The sequence below is a fragment of the Mixophyes fleayi genome, chromosome 5, assembly GCF_038048845.1.
Source record: "Mixophyes fleayi isolate aMixFle1 chromosome 5, aMixFle1.hap1, whole genome shotgun sequence".
NCBI classification, from domain to species: domain Eukaryota; kingdom Metazoa; phylum Chordata; class Amphibia; order Anura; family Limnodynastidae; genus Mixophyes; species Mixophyes fleayi.
Window position 1 is genome coordinate 165126529 of NC_134406.1, and position 20101 is coordinate 165146629.

The window sequence follows — 20101 nt, forward strand, 5'->3', positions numbered from 1 at the left end:
TGCTTTACCAGTAGACAACCTGTTGATAGCCCGAAGGGCATGCTGGGACTTGTAGTTTCACAACATCTGGAGGGCCGCAGGCTGGACAGGCCTGTTCTATAGTGTGAACGAAGGAGGCACACTGACCATAGGAATTAACGATTCATAAGTCACTGGCTTTAGAAGCAGCAGACAGTCCGCAAATCCGGACCACACCACTCGTTAAGTCAATGTTGGATCCTAAAGAAAAGACCAAAGTATGTATAATAAATTAATTAACATAAATCACATGCACTTATCTAAATCTATCAAGCCATTGTTGTACGTACGCATATGGAATTTCTGCTAAAAGCTCTCGGTGTATCATGTTGAGATCTGTGGCAAATATACAGCTATCCTAGTGCTACAAGTTTTCCATGTTCATTTCCTTTTGTTATGTAAAGTTAGAATCACTATTTAGCATGAGATCTGATGGATCCATTCTGTTAAGAAAATGTGTTTACATTGCACATTCATAAATAATCCATAAAAACGGAAACACGATAATGTACACATTCTAGGTGTCCCCAGCTGCACTGCTTGGCTGAGGCAACAGAAAAGATACAGCTTTGCTGTGTAAACCATGGCATCATCCAACTGGAGAGGTTCTTGAACTACATCTGGTGATTCTGTGCTGCTTGTGAAGCGGCCTTCATTTGTTATACTGATGCTTTAGAATAACGTAAACATATACCCATAATGAAGTGATACAGATGTTGTAAAGATTTGCTATTTAAAATATAAGAACAATGAAGTCTTTACACATGTTTAGTTGAGCTAGATTACACCATTTAGAGGTCTCATGATACTTGGGATTTTCTCATTGGGCACCATTAAGAAAGTGCTAGAAAGTTCTGTAACTTAGCTTGTACCTCTGTGCATTGTTTAAACTATAATGTGCCTATTATACTATATTTCTTTCCTAAAATATCTAAATTCAAATTCTGGGTTTATGTGTAGTATGTTTGATGCACATATTTTAAACAATTACAGAATCACAGGTTAAAACTGATCTGAATGTTGGGGCTCATTGACCTTAACCTACTACATCTATATGTCATTAGCACTTGCCCTTTGCAGTGAGGTTGTCCATTCTAATAGAATTTAAGTTATAGCATTAAAGAATGAGAAAACCTCAGCAAATAATAAGGACCTGTCACATCAGAGACTTGTTACCCTTTGATATAAACAGGCTATTCAAAACCTGCAATAAAAATAAAAAGTTTATACAATGAATAATTCTACAAAATAAATAACACACTTTCCACACTAAAAATGTGGTTTAGTACAACATGTGAACCACCAGCTCTTCTGTAAAGTCTACAATTACAAACTGCAATATATCGACTTGACATGCCACAAAAAACAAAACAGAAAAATAACATTGTTAAATTTATTCAAGTCTCCTCAATGAAAAACTACAACACAGTTGTAAACACTCCAAATTTATATGAGCGAAAAACAAGATAAAATAATCTTAATTGCTCTCTATAGTTTTCGCAAACCTATAGTTACTTTTGCCAAAATACAATTAAATTGACTCGTTATCCAATGGTAAAGTGACATTTAACAATTGCCAGATACAAGTATTTGTCAGTTCAGTGTAGAAAATAAAATCCATGCCATGTATTAAAATATTTTGCTGACCAACGTAATATATGAAGGGTATTTTATAGTACACGAGTTCATAAAAGATTCATTGGCAAAAAATCTGACAGATGTCCTCATTAATGAAATATAATGCCTGTGTTTTGTCAATTTCACTTTTTTAGTAATTGAAATTTACAATAATCAGAAACTCTTTAACATGTATCAGTTAATTATTTAGCAGAAAACAATTTGAGTTACTACTGCTCTACAAAGTGCCAAACTGGACTAACAGGAAAATACTTACCAAAATAATACTGTATTGGAGGATGTCTGTTTAGATATTTAAAGATATAGATTACAATTTTAGAATGTCATCTAGTTTTAATGATTTAATTGACCCCATCAGTTCAAAGTAATGTTTGGTTCTTTGTCTGTAATCCGTAGGACTTCACATTGATAATGGGATATAGTCAAAGTGATGGTAGAGGATATTGAACAGGGTTGCATTAGCCAACATTGTACATGAACTGGGATTCCCATACTGGATTTATCAGTGTCTAATTAAATATGAACTTCTCTTTGCCTACAGTGGAATAACAGTAAGAAGTGTCACAATCACAGCTGAAAATTAGCTTACCTAAGTGGGAAGAACATTTAAATCCTGATTGTCATATTGTACACATAGGGGCCAATTCAATTCAGCCGCGTTATTCTAGGAATAACGTGGCCTGCGCACTATTGCCGTTACTGCGGTTAAAGTGCGCAGTATTACCATTAGTTCGGTCATTTTAATGCTGATAATACAGTAATTTTAATCTGGGATTAACAGTAATACAATTTGCGCAGCGTTATTCCTAGACCAACGTTGACAAATTGAATCAACCCCATAAAATGCCCTCAGGCACACTCACACAATTTGGGCCAATTGAATAAGCATCTGAAGCAGGAAAAAAAACACAGACAGACATGATTGGCTCATGTATTTGCTCAGTGGCAGATTTTAGAAGCAAAAGTGCTTGGCTACAACGTGCTCCTTCAAGAGTGTTGCCCAATAAATGAAAAGAGGCTTTGGTGCTGGCACCAAAGAATAAAAGGTTATGCTACCATCTGTGTAGATAAAGGTTAAATAATTAGGCCCACACAGAGCACTATTAGTGAAAACATCACAAATTTCTATGGCATAATGTCACCAAACTATGTAGGATTGTACATTCTGTGATTTTATAGGGTCATAGAGGAACAATCTATTCTCTGAGCCTATTTTGAAAAGATGAAGCCTCCTGATCAACAGACCACAAACTACCAGAAGCAGACCAGTGCTGCATAGAGAGCTCACACTCTAATATGTACTTTTTTTTTTAATCATTTATAGAAATGCATTGACTGTGGTGAGTTAATGTGTTAGACATTGTGGTAGGACAGATCACACTTTAGTTTTTACTACATATTTTTAGTTTTGTCTTTTTGATTAGTGACGTGTAAATGAACACTTTAATATTCAGCATTAAACATGCTTTAAAATGTGTGTAAGACATATCCTGTATCCTGCTATAGATTTAAGCAGATTAAATGTCAACTACCAGGTCTAGGACCATCATAAACGTACCTGGCCTACGGTCATGTATCTTTAAATAATAGTCATAAAACTCTCCTAAAATATAAAACTAAAATTGTAGGTTTTTCACTAACCAAGGTTTCCATTGTTAAATGCACAAAACTGTGCCAGAAAGAGGCAGAAAGTTGAGCTAGTGAACTTCTATCTTCCACCATTTCTAGTTACGTATCCAAACATTTCTTGGGTTTGCAGTGGAATAAGACACAAAAGTGGAAACATTTACCAAGTTGTAGTTTATTCCACACATAAATCCATAAACGGGCTGGACAAAATTATTGGCAGCTATTAGAAGTATACAAAACAAGAAGACAGTTGTTGTCAGCGCTTATCCTTAACCTAGCATATCTGTATCATATATCATAGCTTTTAGAAGTAGCAATAACTAGATTTCAATGAGATGATTCTCCTTCACATTGGAAAATACTCACCTATGGTTAGTGGCAAGTGATTGCAAAATAAAATCACTCATTAAACAGATAGAGTGGCTCATTCTCCTACTTTGTGTCGCTGGGTGTACCTCAATGACCAAGAAAGTAGAGAAAGCCAGATAATTGTCTGAGGAGGTCAGACAGAAGATTGTAGCCAAGCATAGATCTCAAGGCTACAAATAGATCTCCAGAGACCTTGATGTTCTTGATTTCACTGTGCTTAATGTTATCAGAAAATTTAATTCCCATGGCACTGTAGCCAACCTCGCTGGAAAGAGAAAACTTGATCAAAGATTGCAGAGCAGGATTGATTGAATGGTGGAGAAAGCACGTCGATCAACTGCTAAACACATTCAAGCTGACCTTCAGACAAAAGGTACAATAGTTTCAAGTTGCACTATCCATTGCAAATTCAATGATGATGGGGTTATATCGTAGGATGCTCTGGAGGATCCCACTGCTGAGAGAGATAAGAAAGCCCCTTAAGTTTGCCAAAACACACCTGAACAAGCCATAATCCATCTGGGAGAATGTACTGGACAGATGCGACCAAATTACAGCTTTTTGTTACAGCACATAATCCCTATGTTTACAGAAATCAAAATAAAAAGAACACCCTACAGTCAAACATGGAGGAAGTTCGGGGATGTTTTGTGGTTGCTGTTCTGCATCTGGAACGTGTGCATGACATCAGGAAATCTGGATATTACCAGGCCATTTTGGAGCATGTTGAACCCAGAGTCAGAAAACTGGGTCTCTGGCAAAGATCAGGGTTCTTCTAGTAGGACAATGGCCCAAAACACAAAAAACACATGGGAATGATTCAAGACAAGAAGCTGGAATGTTCAGAAGCGGCCAACAATGAGTCCAGATCTAAATCCCATAGTACACCTGTGGAAAGATCTGAAAACTGGAGCAATTTGCACAAGAAGAGTCGATCAAACTTCCAGTGGAGAGGTCAGGAAGCTCATGCATGGCTATAGGAAGCAAACCAAATAGTAAATCTAGTCTATCAAAAATTTGCCAATTCTATTGTTTTTCATTTTCTAATTTAAAAAGATATACAGTATTCAGTAACAAAAACAAAGGTTCTGTATATTAACAGAGAAAGAATTGTGGAAACCAATTTTTCACAATTAATGAACAATACTAGTCACTAGATATTATGTTGTTTCAGTATCAAACTTATCAGTAAGGAATGAAAACATCAGTAACTTCTTGGCCCTATACTGAATTTTGTTGAGCTACTAACAAATATAAATTTCCTTATTACTGTATAACTCTCTCTGCATGAGAAACCAGAAAAGCATAAAATACATTACACACACATTAGGAAAATAAAAATACCATAGTATGATTAAAGTGTTTAGTGTTAAACATACAATAAAAAATTTCAGATACCATGATTCAAGTTTACCTCTAATGCAGCTTTAACAAGTCTAACTTTAACAGTAAAGCTAAGTAAAGGATAATTGCAATGTGATTTATTAAACAGACACCATTCTAATGAAAAAACAAGGTCAAATTTGTGCCCCCCCTTCTGCTTTGTAAATCCTACTGTGTTAAATAAACTGCAATTAATTATTGGTGTGGGTCTTCCTCTGGGCGAAGTAATCTCATGTGATTATTCAAAGTTTTCACTGTAACCCTAGAATGTATGATAACATATCCTACAATTTTAAAGTTTCTCAGAAACACATTTTACAATGTTATCAGTGTTCTCCCCAGAAAATTTTACCAGCCGGGTGGCATTATCAAGTAGCTGGCTGGGGGCAGTGTATTGCTTTGCAATGATTTTAAAAAATATTGGAGGTTATTGCTCACACCTGCCAGGACTGGTCAGTGATCTAACACACACTGCTGGCTGTAGTGCTCACATAGTGCCTGTACTAATAAGAAAATGGATAATAGCAGAATAATTTCAGGCAAGATTACATAGCTGTAACCAATAATGTATGTAATATATGTTGCTTGTTCAGATATAAATTCAAAATAATCACAGTTTTCCAATATATGTTAATTGAAAACCCCTGGAGAAGGAAGTATCATTTCCTTGAAAGGAACTGAAGTGTACTTTGAATATAATGAATATTTGTTTCACTCTGTGTCTGCTAGCAGATATCCTAGTGACGTCTGTAGTCTTGAATTAAATTATGATTTCATATAGAAATTCCTGTCTTCTAGCAGGTTTATGTATGACGAAACCAGCACTGCAGCATAGGCATAAATAAATTATATCACAACATAATGTCATATTTTTTACTTGAACTAATATTATGCCTTTATATAAACAGACCTGAACAAATTTATCCAAAAGTTTGGGACCGGCAATTCTTTAACAAACAATTGGTAAGCTATGTAAAACATAATGTCCATTAGGAGGCAATATTTCATACTTAATAGTATACTTTTATGATTATTTTGGATAAAATTGCTGGTTTCCAACTTTTGGCCGACTTGTAACCTTGTATATACCTCAACTCGTAACTTATTTATACCTGCAGGTAGCGTACAAGCCTGTGTGCCAATTACTCTGCACCAGCCTGTGCACTGATTACTCTACACTAGCCTGTGCCACATTACACTGAACAGTGGTCATCAGATGGTGCTGAATTATGTATCAATCACTAATATGCTACCACTGACTATTTCATGACTCTGCAAGGTCTCAATTACTACATCTCCTGTACCTTATTACTCTCCATTCAACACTTCCTCCCACATTGCTCCGCACATCATGACTCCATATTACAGACCCAAGCTTATCCCCTCTGTCTGCTGTCGTTCCCCCTGCACCACATATTACCCTGTCCCCCCTAAAATCCAATCCCACCAACCTTATTCCCATCCTTCCTCTTACACACCTTCCCCTGACCTATGCGCTATGGAATGAATGATCTGTCTGCAACAAACTCATTCCCATTCATGACCTCTTCCTCTCCCATTCCTTTGGTTCTCCTGACCCTTACAGAAACGTGGATCTCCCCCACTGATTCTGGTTCCACTGCTGCACTCTCCCATTGGGGGTCTCTTCTTCTCCCACACTCCCCGTCCTGGGGACTGCCAAGGAGGTGGTGTAGGTGTCCTTCTGTCTGCTGGCTACACCTTCTGCGTTATTCCCCCTAAACCCTACCTCTCCTTCTCTTCCTGAAGTTCACTCCATCCGCCTCTTTTTCCCTCTCCACTTTCGTGTTGATAAGTTTGCTGCCTGGATTTCCCATTTCCTCTCTTCTGATCTTCCCACTATTAACATTGGGGATTTTAACATCCTTACCCACTCTCCTATTACTACCGCTACCTCTATTGCCTCCTTATTCTCAATTCCTCCAATGGCCTCTCCTAATGGACAACTTCTGCAACCCACCGTGATGGTCACTCCCTGGACCTAGTGTTCTCCCATCTCTGTGACATCTCCAAATTTTCCAATTCTGTCTTCCCCCTCTCTGACCACAATCTCCATTCCTTTACCCTCTCTTTACCCTGTCACCCCTCTCCCACCCAAAGTTGCTCGCACACTGCGTCCCATCAATAGCACTGACCCCATCATCTTTGCGTCCTCCCTCGAACCCTTACTTGCTCCCATTTCTTCCATATCATGTCCCAACGCTGCTGTCTCTCTTTACAACATTACACACTCTGTTGCCCTTGATACTGCAGCCCCAGCCACCACCCTTCGTTCTCGTGGCCAACCCAATCTCCAACCATAGCACTCCCCTTTTACTGATCTCCTTCAAAAGTGCTCCAGCTCCTCAATGTCAATGGAGAAAATAATGCTCCGTTGCTGACTTCATCCTTTCTTCCTATTATTATGCCCTCTTGCCAAACAAACCTTTTTCACATCTGTCATCTCCTCCTTGTCCAATAAACTGCGACGCCTCGTTGCTACCATTAATTCTCTAGTGTGTCCTCCCCAACTCGTCCCCCCTCAATCATCACTGCTCTTGACTTTGCCACCTACTTCAAAAACAAAATTGACTCTATCCACAATAATATCTGGTCTCATCAGACTTGCCTCCCCCCCTCCTGTCCTCTCTATCACTCACTCTGCCATCCTTGGCTCCTACCCTCCTGTAACTGTGCCTGAGATCCTCTCTATTCCTTCCTCCTATTCTTCTACAACCTGCCCTCTCAATCCTGCCCCCTCGAAGTTCCTCTGCTGCCTATCTTCCAATGCCTGTTTTCACCTTGCTCACCTCTTTAACCCCTCTCTCTCCACTGGTATCTTCCCCTCTGCCTTCCAGCATGCTCTCACCTCCCCTATTCTTAAGAAACCTTCCCTCAACACATCCTATCTCTCCAACTATCGCCCCATATCTCTGCTTCCATTTGTTTCTAAAATTCTCGAAAGACTTGTCTTTAATCTAGTCTGAGCCACTTTCCCTCTTCCCATTCTCTTTTTGACCCTCTCCAATCTGGCTTCTGTCCCCTTCACTCAACTGAAACTGCCCTCATTAAAGTAACAATTTACTTACTTTCAGTTAAGTCCAAAGGTCACTCCTCCCTTCTCGTACTCCTCGACCTCTCTGCTGCTTTTGACACTACCTCTGACCTCCACCTCAATGCACCTCTCATTACCTCCCCACATGCTTGCTTCCATGACCTCTGCCATGCTGCCCCTAATCTTTGGAACTCACTACCCCGTCTCACTCGACTTTCCCCCAAGCTTCAGTCCTTCAAACACTCACTCAAAACTCACCTTTGTAAGCTCACCTATTCTACCACCGCCTAACTATTCTATCCATCACCTCCTTTTCTGCCATCTCCATCTCTTCCCAGTTGGTCCTACTGTCTCTCACTACCCCTAACTCTAGAATGTAAGCTCTCATGGGCAGGGTCCTCTTTACCTATTGTCCCATGTCTGTCTACTGTCTGACTCCCTCGGTCGTACGGTCACATCTTTTACTGCACTCTGTGAGAGTCCCCATAGCATTACTCACACTCATCTGTGCTACTTATATGTATTACCTCGTCTATTTGTTACTTGCTTCTGTATCCGGCACTTTGGAATCTATGGCGCCTTATAAATAAATAATAATAATAAATAATAATAAATGAAGGCCAATCAGCATTGTACAACATTAGCAGGATCATGTGGCTCTTTCTGAGGCATTTATCAATGTACACACACATAGTGCATTCACAAGTGTCACAGTTGTAAATGGACCCACCAATCGGAAAATGCTAACAGAAACCAATGGCCACAACAATAATCACTAGTTAATATGATTGTTTTAGTGGAAATATATTTAGAAAAGCGTGGAACAATTATATGCAGCCACTAACAACCGAATCTAAAACTTGAAACTTATATGGAACTTCCTTTGGACAGTATGGGTGAGACAGGAAGACCTAATAGCTAGGGAGCATTTTTAGTCACTATAGTAACCTGGTAGCCCTGCTACAAAAGGAACATAATCACAGGAGTCAGAATGAATATTTTCATTTTAAAGCATTATGGTAACCTCAAAAGACTTCAAAATGAAAGAAGACTTGCACATTGCAGTTAATGTATAAACTGTAAATCGCAAACTGAGCCATAGCTTTGAAACAACAATCTCGCAGTCACAGAACAAAGCATACCAGGAATATTATTTTACCTTACTGCAAACAGTTCTTCATCCATCTACATATTCAGATTTCTACACATAAACTCAGTCTCACATCAGACCATCTGTTCAGCTGACCATTTGCAACAACATTTCTAGGAATCTAAGAAACCTTGCAGAGGAAAAAACAATTATTTTTTTTATGTAATGGACAGGGCCAACAAGCTATTTTAGTGATGTAAACAGTACAGTTACATTCAAAGTTGTACTGCTACTGGCATTAAACGGTCATGTCAGCTGGGAAGCAATGTATACTATACCTAGAGGTACAGGTAGTCAAACACAACTTTCTTTCTCTAAGCATAAGACAAAGGTATAAATGTATATTTTAAACTTCATTCGATCACTTTTATAATCTCAACCTCAGTTCTCCAGATCTGTCTCAAATAATGTTGTATATGGGCAGACGCGGGCTGGGAGAGGCGTGGCCGGGGGGCACACAGGCGGCCGCATCTCATGAAAAGGGATGCGGCTGCGTCATTGATGACGCGGCCACATCCCCTGTCATGTGATGCGGCCGCCTGTGCGCTGACGCGGCCGCATCTGATGTCATCAGATGCGGCCGCGGGGGAAAGAATTGTATTTTGCAGCCGGGGGGCGGCCTACCCCCCGGCCCAACCGGGGGGCCGATGCCCCCCTGTCCCCCGAGCCAGCCCGCCACTGTATATGGGGATATAATGTGTTAAAGTTGCAATCCCATATAGATTTTTATTAAATGTTTTATACCATTTTAACATAAATGTATCTATTTGGAAGTGTTTCAACAACCAGTAGTTGAAACACACACGATGGCAGATGACAAAGGTGACTGTGCTGTGAATAAACATGCTGAAACGATGGGAGTTCCATAACCCCTCTGCTCACTATAGCATAATCCATGTGACTGGGGTTGCCATAATAGTCACATGAAGATTGTTATGTTTAAAAGTGTGTATGTGTGTGTCCGACACTGGATGGGGGAATCTCTTGAATATACCACTCCTCCTGATTTAGCAGGAAGGGTCTGGCCATACACCAACTTAGGCTCTAACGAGGGCAAGAGTTACGAAAAAATCCACATCATTTATAACCCAGGCTATGCGCCTTAGCGACTTGATGCATATATTGGTGGGAGGTGTGGGTATAGGCTCAGATGCCCTGTTTTGACATAATGGAAAGCTAGTGGCGCGGTCTAAAATGTAGTTGCAAAACGTTTTGACCAGATACGGTATTACAGAAGGTTGGCCATGTTTATCTGTCTGACCATCCTTCGAACAAATCCATGCTGAGTTTAGAATCCCCAGTGTAATGTTTCACAGGAACTTACAGCTTTAACATTCTTTAATGCACAGTTTAGGATGTCTGTGTAAAGAAAACAATTCCATCAGCTGGGCCTTGAAAATGAATTTCAGTTATTTATGTATTCCTGGTGAGGGAATTGGATTCAGACAGCCTTTCAATGCTTTGGACAAAATGTAAAAGTGACCTGAAGACATGTTCTGATGGTGAATGGTCCTATAACCTGGCGTATGCCCATGTGGACACATTGTGTGTGAAATTTCAACAGGTGGAGCTATATATTCTCCATAGGGTCTTCCTCACCCCTAGATGACTAATGACATTTGGGAGGGGGACCTAGCCATATTGCCCTAAATTTGGAAATCTGACACATTCTGGCATTTATTATGGGAATGTCCATTACAAACATTTTGACTTGCTAAGTCAAAATGTATATGGAAAACTGGTGTAACTGTACCCTTGCTTGCCCATGGGGTATTAATATTCAAGCTATCAATGTAAAGGCTACTAGATACACTAACCCAATAATATGTGATTGATTTACTCTCTCTCTATAGGGTTGGCATAGCAAGGTTGTGGATGGCTTTAGCTTTCAAACAATGTGTGGCTTTGGACAATTAAACTGTGGTACACAAACATTTTGTATAGCTCATGAGAAACTGCAAAACAAAAGTATACATATGTCTGGTCAAGATGGATCAAGTCCCTTTATGGAATTGATATTGGAGATGGTGACTCCTCTTGAAGGTGTTGGCCAAACATAAAACATTGTATCTCTCTTTCAAGTAAATCTGCATGTGATATATAAACCTGTAGCTGACTTGCATTTAAGATACTCTGTGTTCATATACTGGTATATGTTACTGTATTTCATACACTCACATTTCCATGAAGCTAAACTGAAATGTATCTTCCCACCATTACCCAATACCAGGTTATTTGCCATCAATTCCATGCTATAGTTCTGGGTGCAAATCCTCTCTGCATTGATAATTATATTGGAATTTGACTTTGTTCTCTCTTTTTGGTTTACATTTATTTTGTTTGTTTTTTTAATTGTGGCTCAACCACAGCCTCTGTGTTTACCAGGTGATAGGTTGTAAACAAAATAAAGTACCAACAGGTTTAAATTAGGCAAGAAATTTTATAAAAAAAACATATATTGTTTAATAATGTAGTCTTCCCATGATTGGTGTCTTTAATAGCAGAAATACTTGATTATACCCAAGTTGAAAAGTCTCTTCTAAAAGGTAAAAAAAAACAAAAAAAACGGTAAAAAGGTATTAAAATTAACTTTGCAAATTAAGCAAATGTGGCACATTTCATTCTTTAGCAGTTTCCAAGAAACAAAATCGATATCTTGGCATAATAAGACACATACAAAACATAGCAAACATTTGAGGGAAGTACATTATTCTTAATTTACTTATTTTACCTAGGTTCACACAAAGTCAAGTATTTGGTGGAGTTATCCTTTAAATTTGTTTTGGGAAACACCTGCATAGACATCTACTAAGGGGTATATTTATTAAACTGCAGGTTTGAAAAAGTGGAGATGTTGCCTGTAGCAACCAATCAGATTCTAGCTGTTATTTGGTAGAATGTACTAAATAAATGACAGCTAGAATCTGATTGGTTGCTATAGGCAACATCTCCACTTTTTTCAAACCCACAGTTTAGTAAATATACCCCTAAATGTTATTTAGTACTGCACAGCTTCATGTTGCTGATGTCATGTCAAAATAAATATTTTGCCATCATATATTGTGTGTATTGATCAATCATATTTTTAGCATCTAAGTTGGGTTAATAACAGCAGCCACGTCCCGATCGGTTTATCATTTTGGCTATACCTTTGATTACATTTTCATGTTAAAACCAAAGAAAAAGCTCAAAATGCACCCACCAGCATGTAAAAATGATATACGATACTGACAAACAGGCCCAGGGCTATGCTGAATAACGGCAGGCAATAAAACACTGTGAAAAGCTTCGTATCTAGGGATACGCTAAAGAGCAATGCAGTCCCATCACTCTGCAGATGACAGATTAGCTAATGAAGGTGTATAACAGTTTGGCCTGAAGGGAAAAAAAACAACACTGACCAATTCCACCTGTCACTGCTGAGGGATGCCAGGAAAACATCTAATCTGTGTGATTACTAAAAGATTTCATGTCTAAAAAGCTTACATGTATTTAGTTAGTATTCATATGTAAAATAATGGTAATAATTAATTCCATATAACCATCTCTCTTCCCAGTGTACCAAATATATTTAGAAAAAAAACTTTACAATGTAGCCTGTACTTGTATAAAAGATAACTTTACAACACTCCAGAAAATGTTTGCATGTTATAATAGATTTTTTTAGCGTTTTCTGGTTCTAATAAGTCACATCTATTCCCAAGATGGATATATTTAGCACTATAAAATATAACAGATAACCACATATATATTGAATTTCTAATACAGACGTAGAACATAATATATTACCCGTGTGTCCTGCTACTTACTATTCCACCCACTCCATTACAGGAGGAATTGTATTAGTGCCACTGGTAAAGTAGCCTGAAGGAGGGCAAACAGTATGGTATTTACAAACGTTTCTTTAAGTAGTAACATAATAAACGAAACCAGTGCCATTTAACTTTTCAGGCAATGAGGGTATTTTTTTTACCAACATGGTTGAGACCAGACGGTAATATGGGCAGCTAGGATATCAAATAGCAAAAAACAACTTTACATTCAATAATCAGCAAATACAAGAAGAAAACAATATGGATGTTTTATATACCGCTGCATTTTACATCAAAGTCGTTCCAAATCAGTTTTACAGGACAGTGCTACAAATATCAGACTGTAGTTTCTTGGTTGCCTCCATTCCTTTCCCCACATCATGACACTGAGGGTTTGTCATTAGCAAATTATAGAAAACAATCAGATATTTGCTTTCACTAGAATACAGAATAAAGACTATGGGCCTAAGTCATTAAGGAGAGCAAAGTAAAAAAAAATGGATTAACTTTGCACCTTGGCAAAACCACCTTAATACTGTAACTGTGTATCTTTGTGATGTCACTGCTTTTTACAACTGTACTATGTATAAATTGTTCACCTCCATCTTTGGAAACCAGAACGTTATGATAGAAACTTGTGTTGTTGCCAACAGGCGCAAGCGTATGTATACCAAACTCTGCCTTTTAATACTTTGAGAATAAAACCTTTTTGCTTTGGAACCACAGCGATCGCATTGGAGAATCTTTATTGCAAACGATACATACGAACGTATCATAATCCTCAATGTCACATAAATTCCTGTCCATGCATATAAGTGGACAGACCACTGCCCTTCACAAGATTAGTATGGCTTTCAGTATCACCTCTATGAAGGAAGTTATAGCCTGCCAACTTCAAAGAGTGATGAAAAGGGTCATCTGATCCTAATCCAATGCACCTTATCAAAAATATCACATTAAATAAAGAATATAGTCTCTGGATACAGGCAGTATAGTCTAACAAAGCACAGTGTATATTGGCAGAGGATAAGGAAAAAAATAGCATCACAGAGTTGTGTTACAGTACCCAGAATGTGGTAGCAAAGGAACCCATATGTGCATATATTATAAAGGAGCAGCACTAATGGAGCACTTTGGCATAGGAGATGCTGCACTCCCTCCTCTCCAGCCTTTACTTAGTTTACATGCTACATTTTTGACTCGTTATACAGTTTTTCATATTGCACAATTCATAACCAACTGTAGCTCTGTCTCTTCTCTTGTCATGTCCCATAAAAGAGAATATAATATTGTTCCTCTTTTTTTGGGGGAAAACAATAATTATGGAAACTGTTTTCCCTTAGTAAAGCTGGGGGTACTAGCTGGTCAGCTTTGGTATTGTTATTGCTCCTAATCCTCCCTCCCTTTTTTATTTCCTTGTATGTATCCTAGTTTTCAAACGACCCATTAAGAAAAACAATGTTTTTCCCAATCAAAATGGAGACTATATGTCACACTTGGTGGGACAGGTGTAGCCCACCAGTTGAAAACACTTAACTAGATAAATATACTTATTTAAGGTTTTAAAGAGAACCTGTGAAATATCAAATCAGCAAACTCCTGTAAAGGGATCAATAAATATTTAACATTCAAATGTTTGAGTTCTCGCCCTTTGGCTTCTTCTATCCCTCACTATACTGTGATTGGAATTCCCCATCTTCAATGACAAATGTGCTGAATGGGTAACGATTTGTGGTGTAGCTATATCCTTCATATGCACCTATACCACACCGAGTCCATACCTCTCTATGCCTAGCCCCCCCTCATTATGATGGTAAGGGCTATCATTAGGACACTGCTGATTTGAAGATAGAACAGATTAGCGTAAAAGCTGAGTGGGAAAGCAGACATGGGACTAAAATAAAAAGCACCTAAAAGCAATAAAGATATAAAAATAAATAAACAAGCAAAAATGAATGTTAGATATTATTATATTGTTAGTTGTTTTTAGTGAAAACTTAATTTCTGAGAACTGCTCTTTAAGGACACCAACATGGTGGTATGACATCCATTTCAACCAACTATGTTGAAATAGCTAATACCCTTAGACGATTGCTTAGTAAGAATAAGTCAATATCTGTTGCCTTTTATAGGAGTATTACTGATATTTTTTTTTGGGATCTTCACTTTATATTTGATTCTCTTTCTCCCAAATAGTAGAGAGGATTCGATCTTTCAGACCTCCGTTTCTGAGACACTGCATCCCACAATCTGGTGAATCCATTTACAGATGAAGCATAAAGTACACCTGTCACATAGTTCCCCTACAGCAGCCCACACATTGAGATCTACATTTGGCTACAAATGTGGATGGCCACCTTGTACTAATTAGGTCAATCAGGTACCCAAATGAACAGCTAGACTTCAATGCCATCTGCAATTCTCGGTCACACAAAATAGAGATCATGAATACAATTTTCTAGGAAATAGGACCCAACTTACGAAAAGAGTTTGGCCAATTTATTCAAATTCACCCAAAAAATGAATAGCAATAAAAAGAGTGGGCAGTATAGGAGAACAAGCCCAAAACAATACTGAAAAATCCTAGATACAATCACACTAAGGTCAAAAGATTATAAATGAATTGCGATCTCAGCAAATTGTACAATAATGCATGTTGAAACTATACAAGGCTCACATTACAATGAGATTGGCAGTACCAATTCTGCTCTTTTTATTGCAGCTGCATATTTAGTAAAGTATCTCTGATAAGTACATTGACTGGCTAATAAGATTAATTTCAGCACAGCTTGTCCCTATTAACTTCCTACTGAACTGAATGTAATAGGAAAATAACATAATTTCCCACTTATAGTGCATCATATAGGGAAGTGGAATAAGATAATCGACAATTGTCTACATTATTTTGACAGCTAGAATGGCAAGCGGTTTACTTGTGTGTGTGGGGGGGGGGGGGGGGATCAATGCAAGCTTGTTCTTTGCTAATAGCATAGCTATAGGTGATGACACAGAACAAATGTTTAATTCCAATCTTAGCACCAGAAAAAAAAATATAGGTAGGCAAAATACCAACAAAACATTATCTAGATACTAATAAGTACACTGAAAAATGTATTCAGATACACCGTCTTTTTTAATTTCTGTCAGCATCGTCTGGGTCTTTCCCTCTATCTCCTTGTAGCAATATAATGAACATAAAGAATTGGATAAATCCCAGGAGACTGAAATATTTACTACAGATGTCTAACGTTTTAGTGTTAACTTTATAGATCTGTTCATTCACCTCTTCCCTCACTCTTCTGAAATGCAAACCAACGCCATGATTTGACTTAGTGAATTCTACATTCACTGATGCAGTACCACTTACGTCTTCTGCCAATTATAAAATTGCTGATGGTTGAGCAGACCTCCGAGGACAGCAATTCCTGCCCTGTAATGCTAGAAGGTTAGTATAAGACTGCGTTAACAACTGACTGATAACTCCCTGTCTTACTGTGTACCTCAGAGCAGCTTTATTATCTTTTAACTAATACGTGACAGGCCTGAACCAAACCTTCATCATCATATGCATCCATAGCAGGTTATTTTATCCTGGGCAACAAACAATTTTAAGAACATTATTACACCTTCAAAGGGCACTGTTGACAAATTATCAGGGAGAACTAGACACGTGCTATAGTTATGATAATAGTAAAAAAGCATACTATGAAAAATTCTGTTCTAGAATTTATGGAATTATTACTATTTATACACAATTTATAGACTGGTGAATGAAGGACCTACCTGAAATCTAAACGGAACGGACATTACCCAGGTGGATCAGTACATACTTAACTTTTGAAAGTGTTTGTTCAAAAAAATCCAAGTATGAAGTATAATTGAATTACTAGCTACATTACTCTGTGCCCAGCTGTCTTGTAGGAAACCTCATTTCTCCCATTTTTTTCTGTACATTATACATTTCAGTATAGACCACTTGAGCTTAAGAATCATATAGTAACTTAGAAGATCAGTCCACACTTAACTTTTAAGTTTTTATATTATTAATAAAGAATAGCAGTAACTAATATTGTTTGTAAACAAAACATTAGTTTAACATAACAGAGTAAAAAAAAAACCTACAAATTCTTGTCATTGTTTGTGAAACATTAATAGTGGCAGAACTTGACAACCAAACTTCCCAATGAGAAGATGAAAGAAAGAACACCACCTGGTATTTAAACTTCAGTTACGATACATGCAGACACAGGTTTCACTATTTGGTTCTTGAAGGGCTTCTTCCATAATTTGCGCAGACTCGTTTTCCATGTGATCTTTATTTGTCAACCTTCTATTTTTTTTATTTTTCAAACCCACACTAACGATAGCAAAGCAATGTGTACATGTAAATTTTAAAAGACAAACATAAAAAGATATAAAACATACCCATCCTCCCTGTTCTTGGATCCAGTTTTGCAGATGCCTATTCAGGTACTCAGTCATCCATCCTGCAATGGAGTCTACCAATGGAGACATCTCTCGATTCACACTCTCCACGCACATGACTCCTCCAAATTCGAAGAAAGCTACAATTCGGCCCCAATTTACACCATCATGAAAGAGCTCTTCTACCACGGCAGCAAATCGAAGACGAACTGTGGATGGGGTTAAGTGGAGGAGTCCTGAGATATGTCTGAAGTCTTGTTGGTACATATTGGAGAACTCATCTCCTGCACGACTCAGTGTCTGAAATAATGCAGGGGGGACTGGTTGTAAAGGGGCATCTTCGTCATTATTATCATCTAGTGGTTGACGTGCATCTTGGTCAACATCCAGATCTGCCTGGGGTAAAGGGACTGGGGAAGCAGCAGATGCAGAGCTTCTGGGAGCAGCAGGTGCACTTTCTACAAGAGGAACTGGAGCGTTACTTGAAGAGTCATTATTTGAAGTGGAAGCAGCAGGCAAATCTGAAGCCAGAGGTTGTCCAGTTTGACCACCAGGTATGGCAAACACCTCTCCATCATTAGTAAGATTATTATTAGCAGCAGAAGTATGTGGGAACGCAGAGGAAGTCTGCCTCCCTTCTTCCCATTCATAGCCCCTCTGTGACAGCTTATAATGGATGTATTTTACCACTATGTCCCGATGATCGTACCCTCCTCTCCTAGGATGAGCCATATTTTTCAAGGATGGCTGACTTGAAATCCGTGGTAAAAAAATAAATCTTAATACAAAATTTTAATAGTAAGACCCCACCCAGATCTCAAAAAAAACGACTGCAACCTTTACACTTTAGTTGTGAGTGCTTGGTCTCTGTGATGCTCTTTCATTCTTCAATCTCTGTATCCCCCCTCCTCTTCCTTCCATTGGAGTTCTGTACATTTACTGTAATTTCCCCCCTAAAGCTGATTTCATCGTCAGTTTTTAAGGGACATTCCCTTCTTCACGCTGCAACACAAACACATTTACTTTATGCTCATGTGGGTTTTCCATGTGTGTGTCATACAGAACTTTACAAATGCGAATACATGTCATGTATGTTGTGGACTGGTGTAAAATTAAAAAAAAGAAGTACTAAAGAACTGCAGAAAAGCTAAAATCACAAACACTAATATATATATATATATATATATATATATATATTAATTTTATATTATTACCTGTATCACACTGCCAATTGTGTTGTTATGTATATACATATATGCTATTATTTCTATATAATACACTAACCTATATAAAATGTTATATTCATGCACAAACAGTAAGCATACATAGTGTAAACACAGTATTAATTATGTATACTCACTCGCTTCCCCAAATAAGGTTCTGGTGTTTGACTTCCCTGTTCATTTGAATCCATGAAATAAGTTCCAGAAATCCTGAGGCTATATCGACTTAAATCCTCAGGGACAACTGAATGCATCAGTAAACGTGCCCGAATGTCATATAAGCATCCCTGCACCGCAAATGCTTCAGAGGCCACCCAGGCAACACTGGAGCCACATAAAAAGCCAAATGCAATTTCTCTCCTCTAATCCAAGCTCTTGCAGCAGTGTGCGCACTCCCATTAATTCAGTCTCTTGCACACACCACACATATGCTTCTCAGCCAGGGCAACGATAGAAAATCCCTCTCAACTAATCCAACACAGGCAGCAGTAATCTCTGTGTAGTATCAGACATATCCTGCAATGAGCGAACAGCAGAAATGTTTATATTTGTCTGTCATTCAGTTTCTTTTTATTGTGCTTCCTGCCTTCATCTTGCCTCCCTGTAGTACAGAGTGTGGTTGGAGGCGGGACACTGTTTGCCCGTTGAATACTGTGTGTAGAACAGAGAATGAATCTTGCGCTGGGCGGACTAAATTGATTTCCTTTTTTTTTCTCATACGTATGCCATTGATTTAGAGCTCCCTCTAGAGGGCTTTGTCGGTATTTTACCATACGTATCTGTAAAATAATATATATGCAAATATGTTTTGCTTAAGGTGCAGTACAGTGATTGCAAGCAATAGCCACAAAGGAACATTTTTTAAATTATTATTATTAGAGAATGTGAACTACTTTACACATTTGTTGTTAGAGGGTACTGGATTTCATTAAAGTTTGACTTATGTTACTAGGGATGCATTGGGTTCTTTATAAAAGGGTTGAAAGCTCCGCTTAGTATAAATCCAAGTATTAATAAACTCAAGACAAGTGTTATATTCCTTTTCCATTTGGCAAAATTAATTTAATAAATTCTATAAATCATTTCAGTTAATGTAGTTACTTTTGTCTTGATAAGATATACACAAAAACGAAATATTTTTTAATTACTTGGAATTTTGTTTAAAAATAGTTGTACATGAAGAAGATTTGTTATATATTTTGTATAGCTCATTTTTTCATAGAGTCCATATTTTATTGTTTTATTTTTAAAACAATATTGTTATATGGAGCCGCAATTAGTATTTCTATAGTTTTCATTCTTTGGTTTCCAACAGCTTGTAAAAATGTTACTTATATATAGAGATGGGCGGGTCCGGTTCTCCGAGAACCGAACCCACCCGAACTTTGGGTATCCGAGTACC

The 20101-nt window shown here is 38.0% G+C and overlaps 1 protein-coding gene across 1 annotated transcript in view; it reads right to left on the reverse strand.

Moving 5' to 3' along the window:
• BCL2 (BCL2 apoptosis regulator) overlaps window positions 1-19350 on the reverse strand; it is a 135273-nt gene extending 115923 nt beyond the window's left edge. The window contains exons 1-2 of the mRNA XM_075212961.1: window positions 18837-19350; window positions 17477-18478 (exon numbers count right to left, since the gene is read on the reverse strand). Of these exons, the coding sequence (XP_075069062.1) occupies window positions 17477-18208 (732 nt within the window). The 5' untranslated portion in view covers window positions 18209-18478; window positions 18837-19350. The remainder of the gene's footprint in view (window positions 1-17476; window positions 18479-18836) is intronic.
• Window positions 19351-20101: the final 751 nt, after the last annotated feature.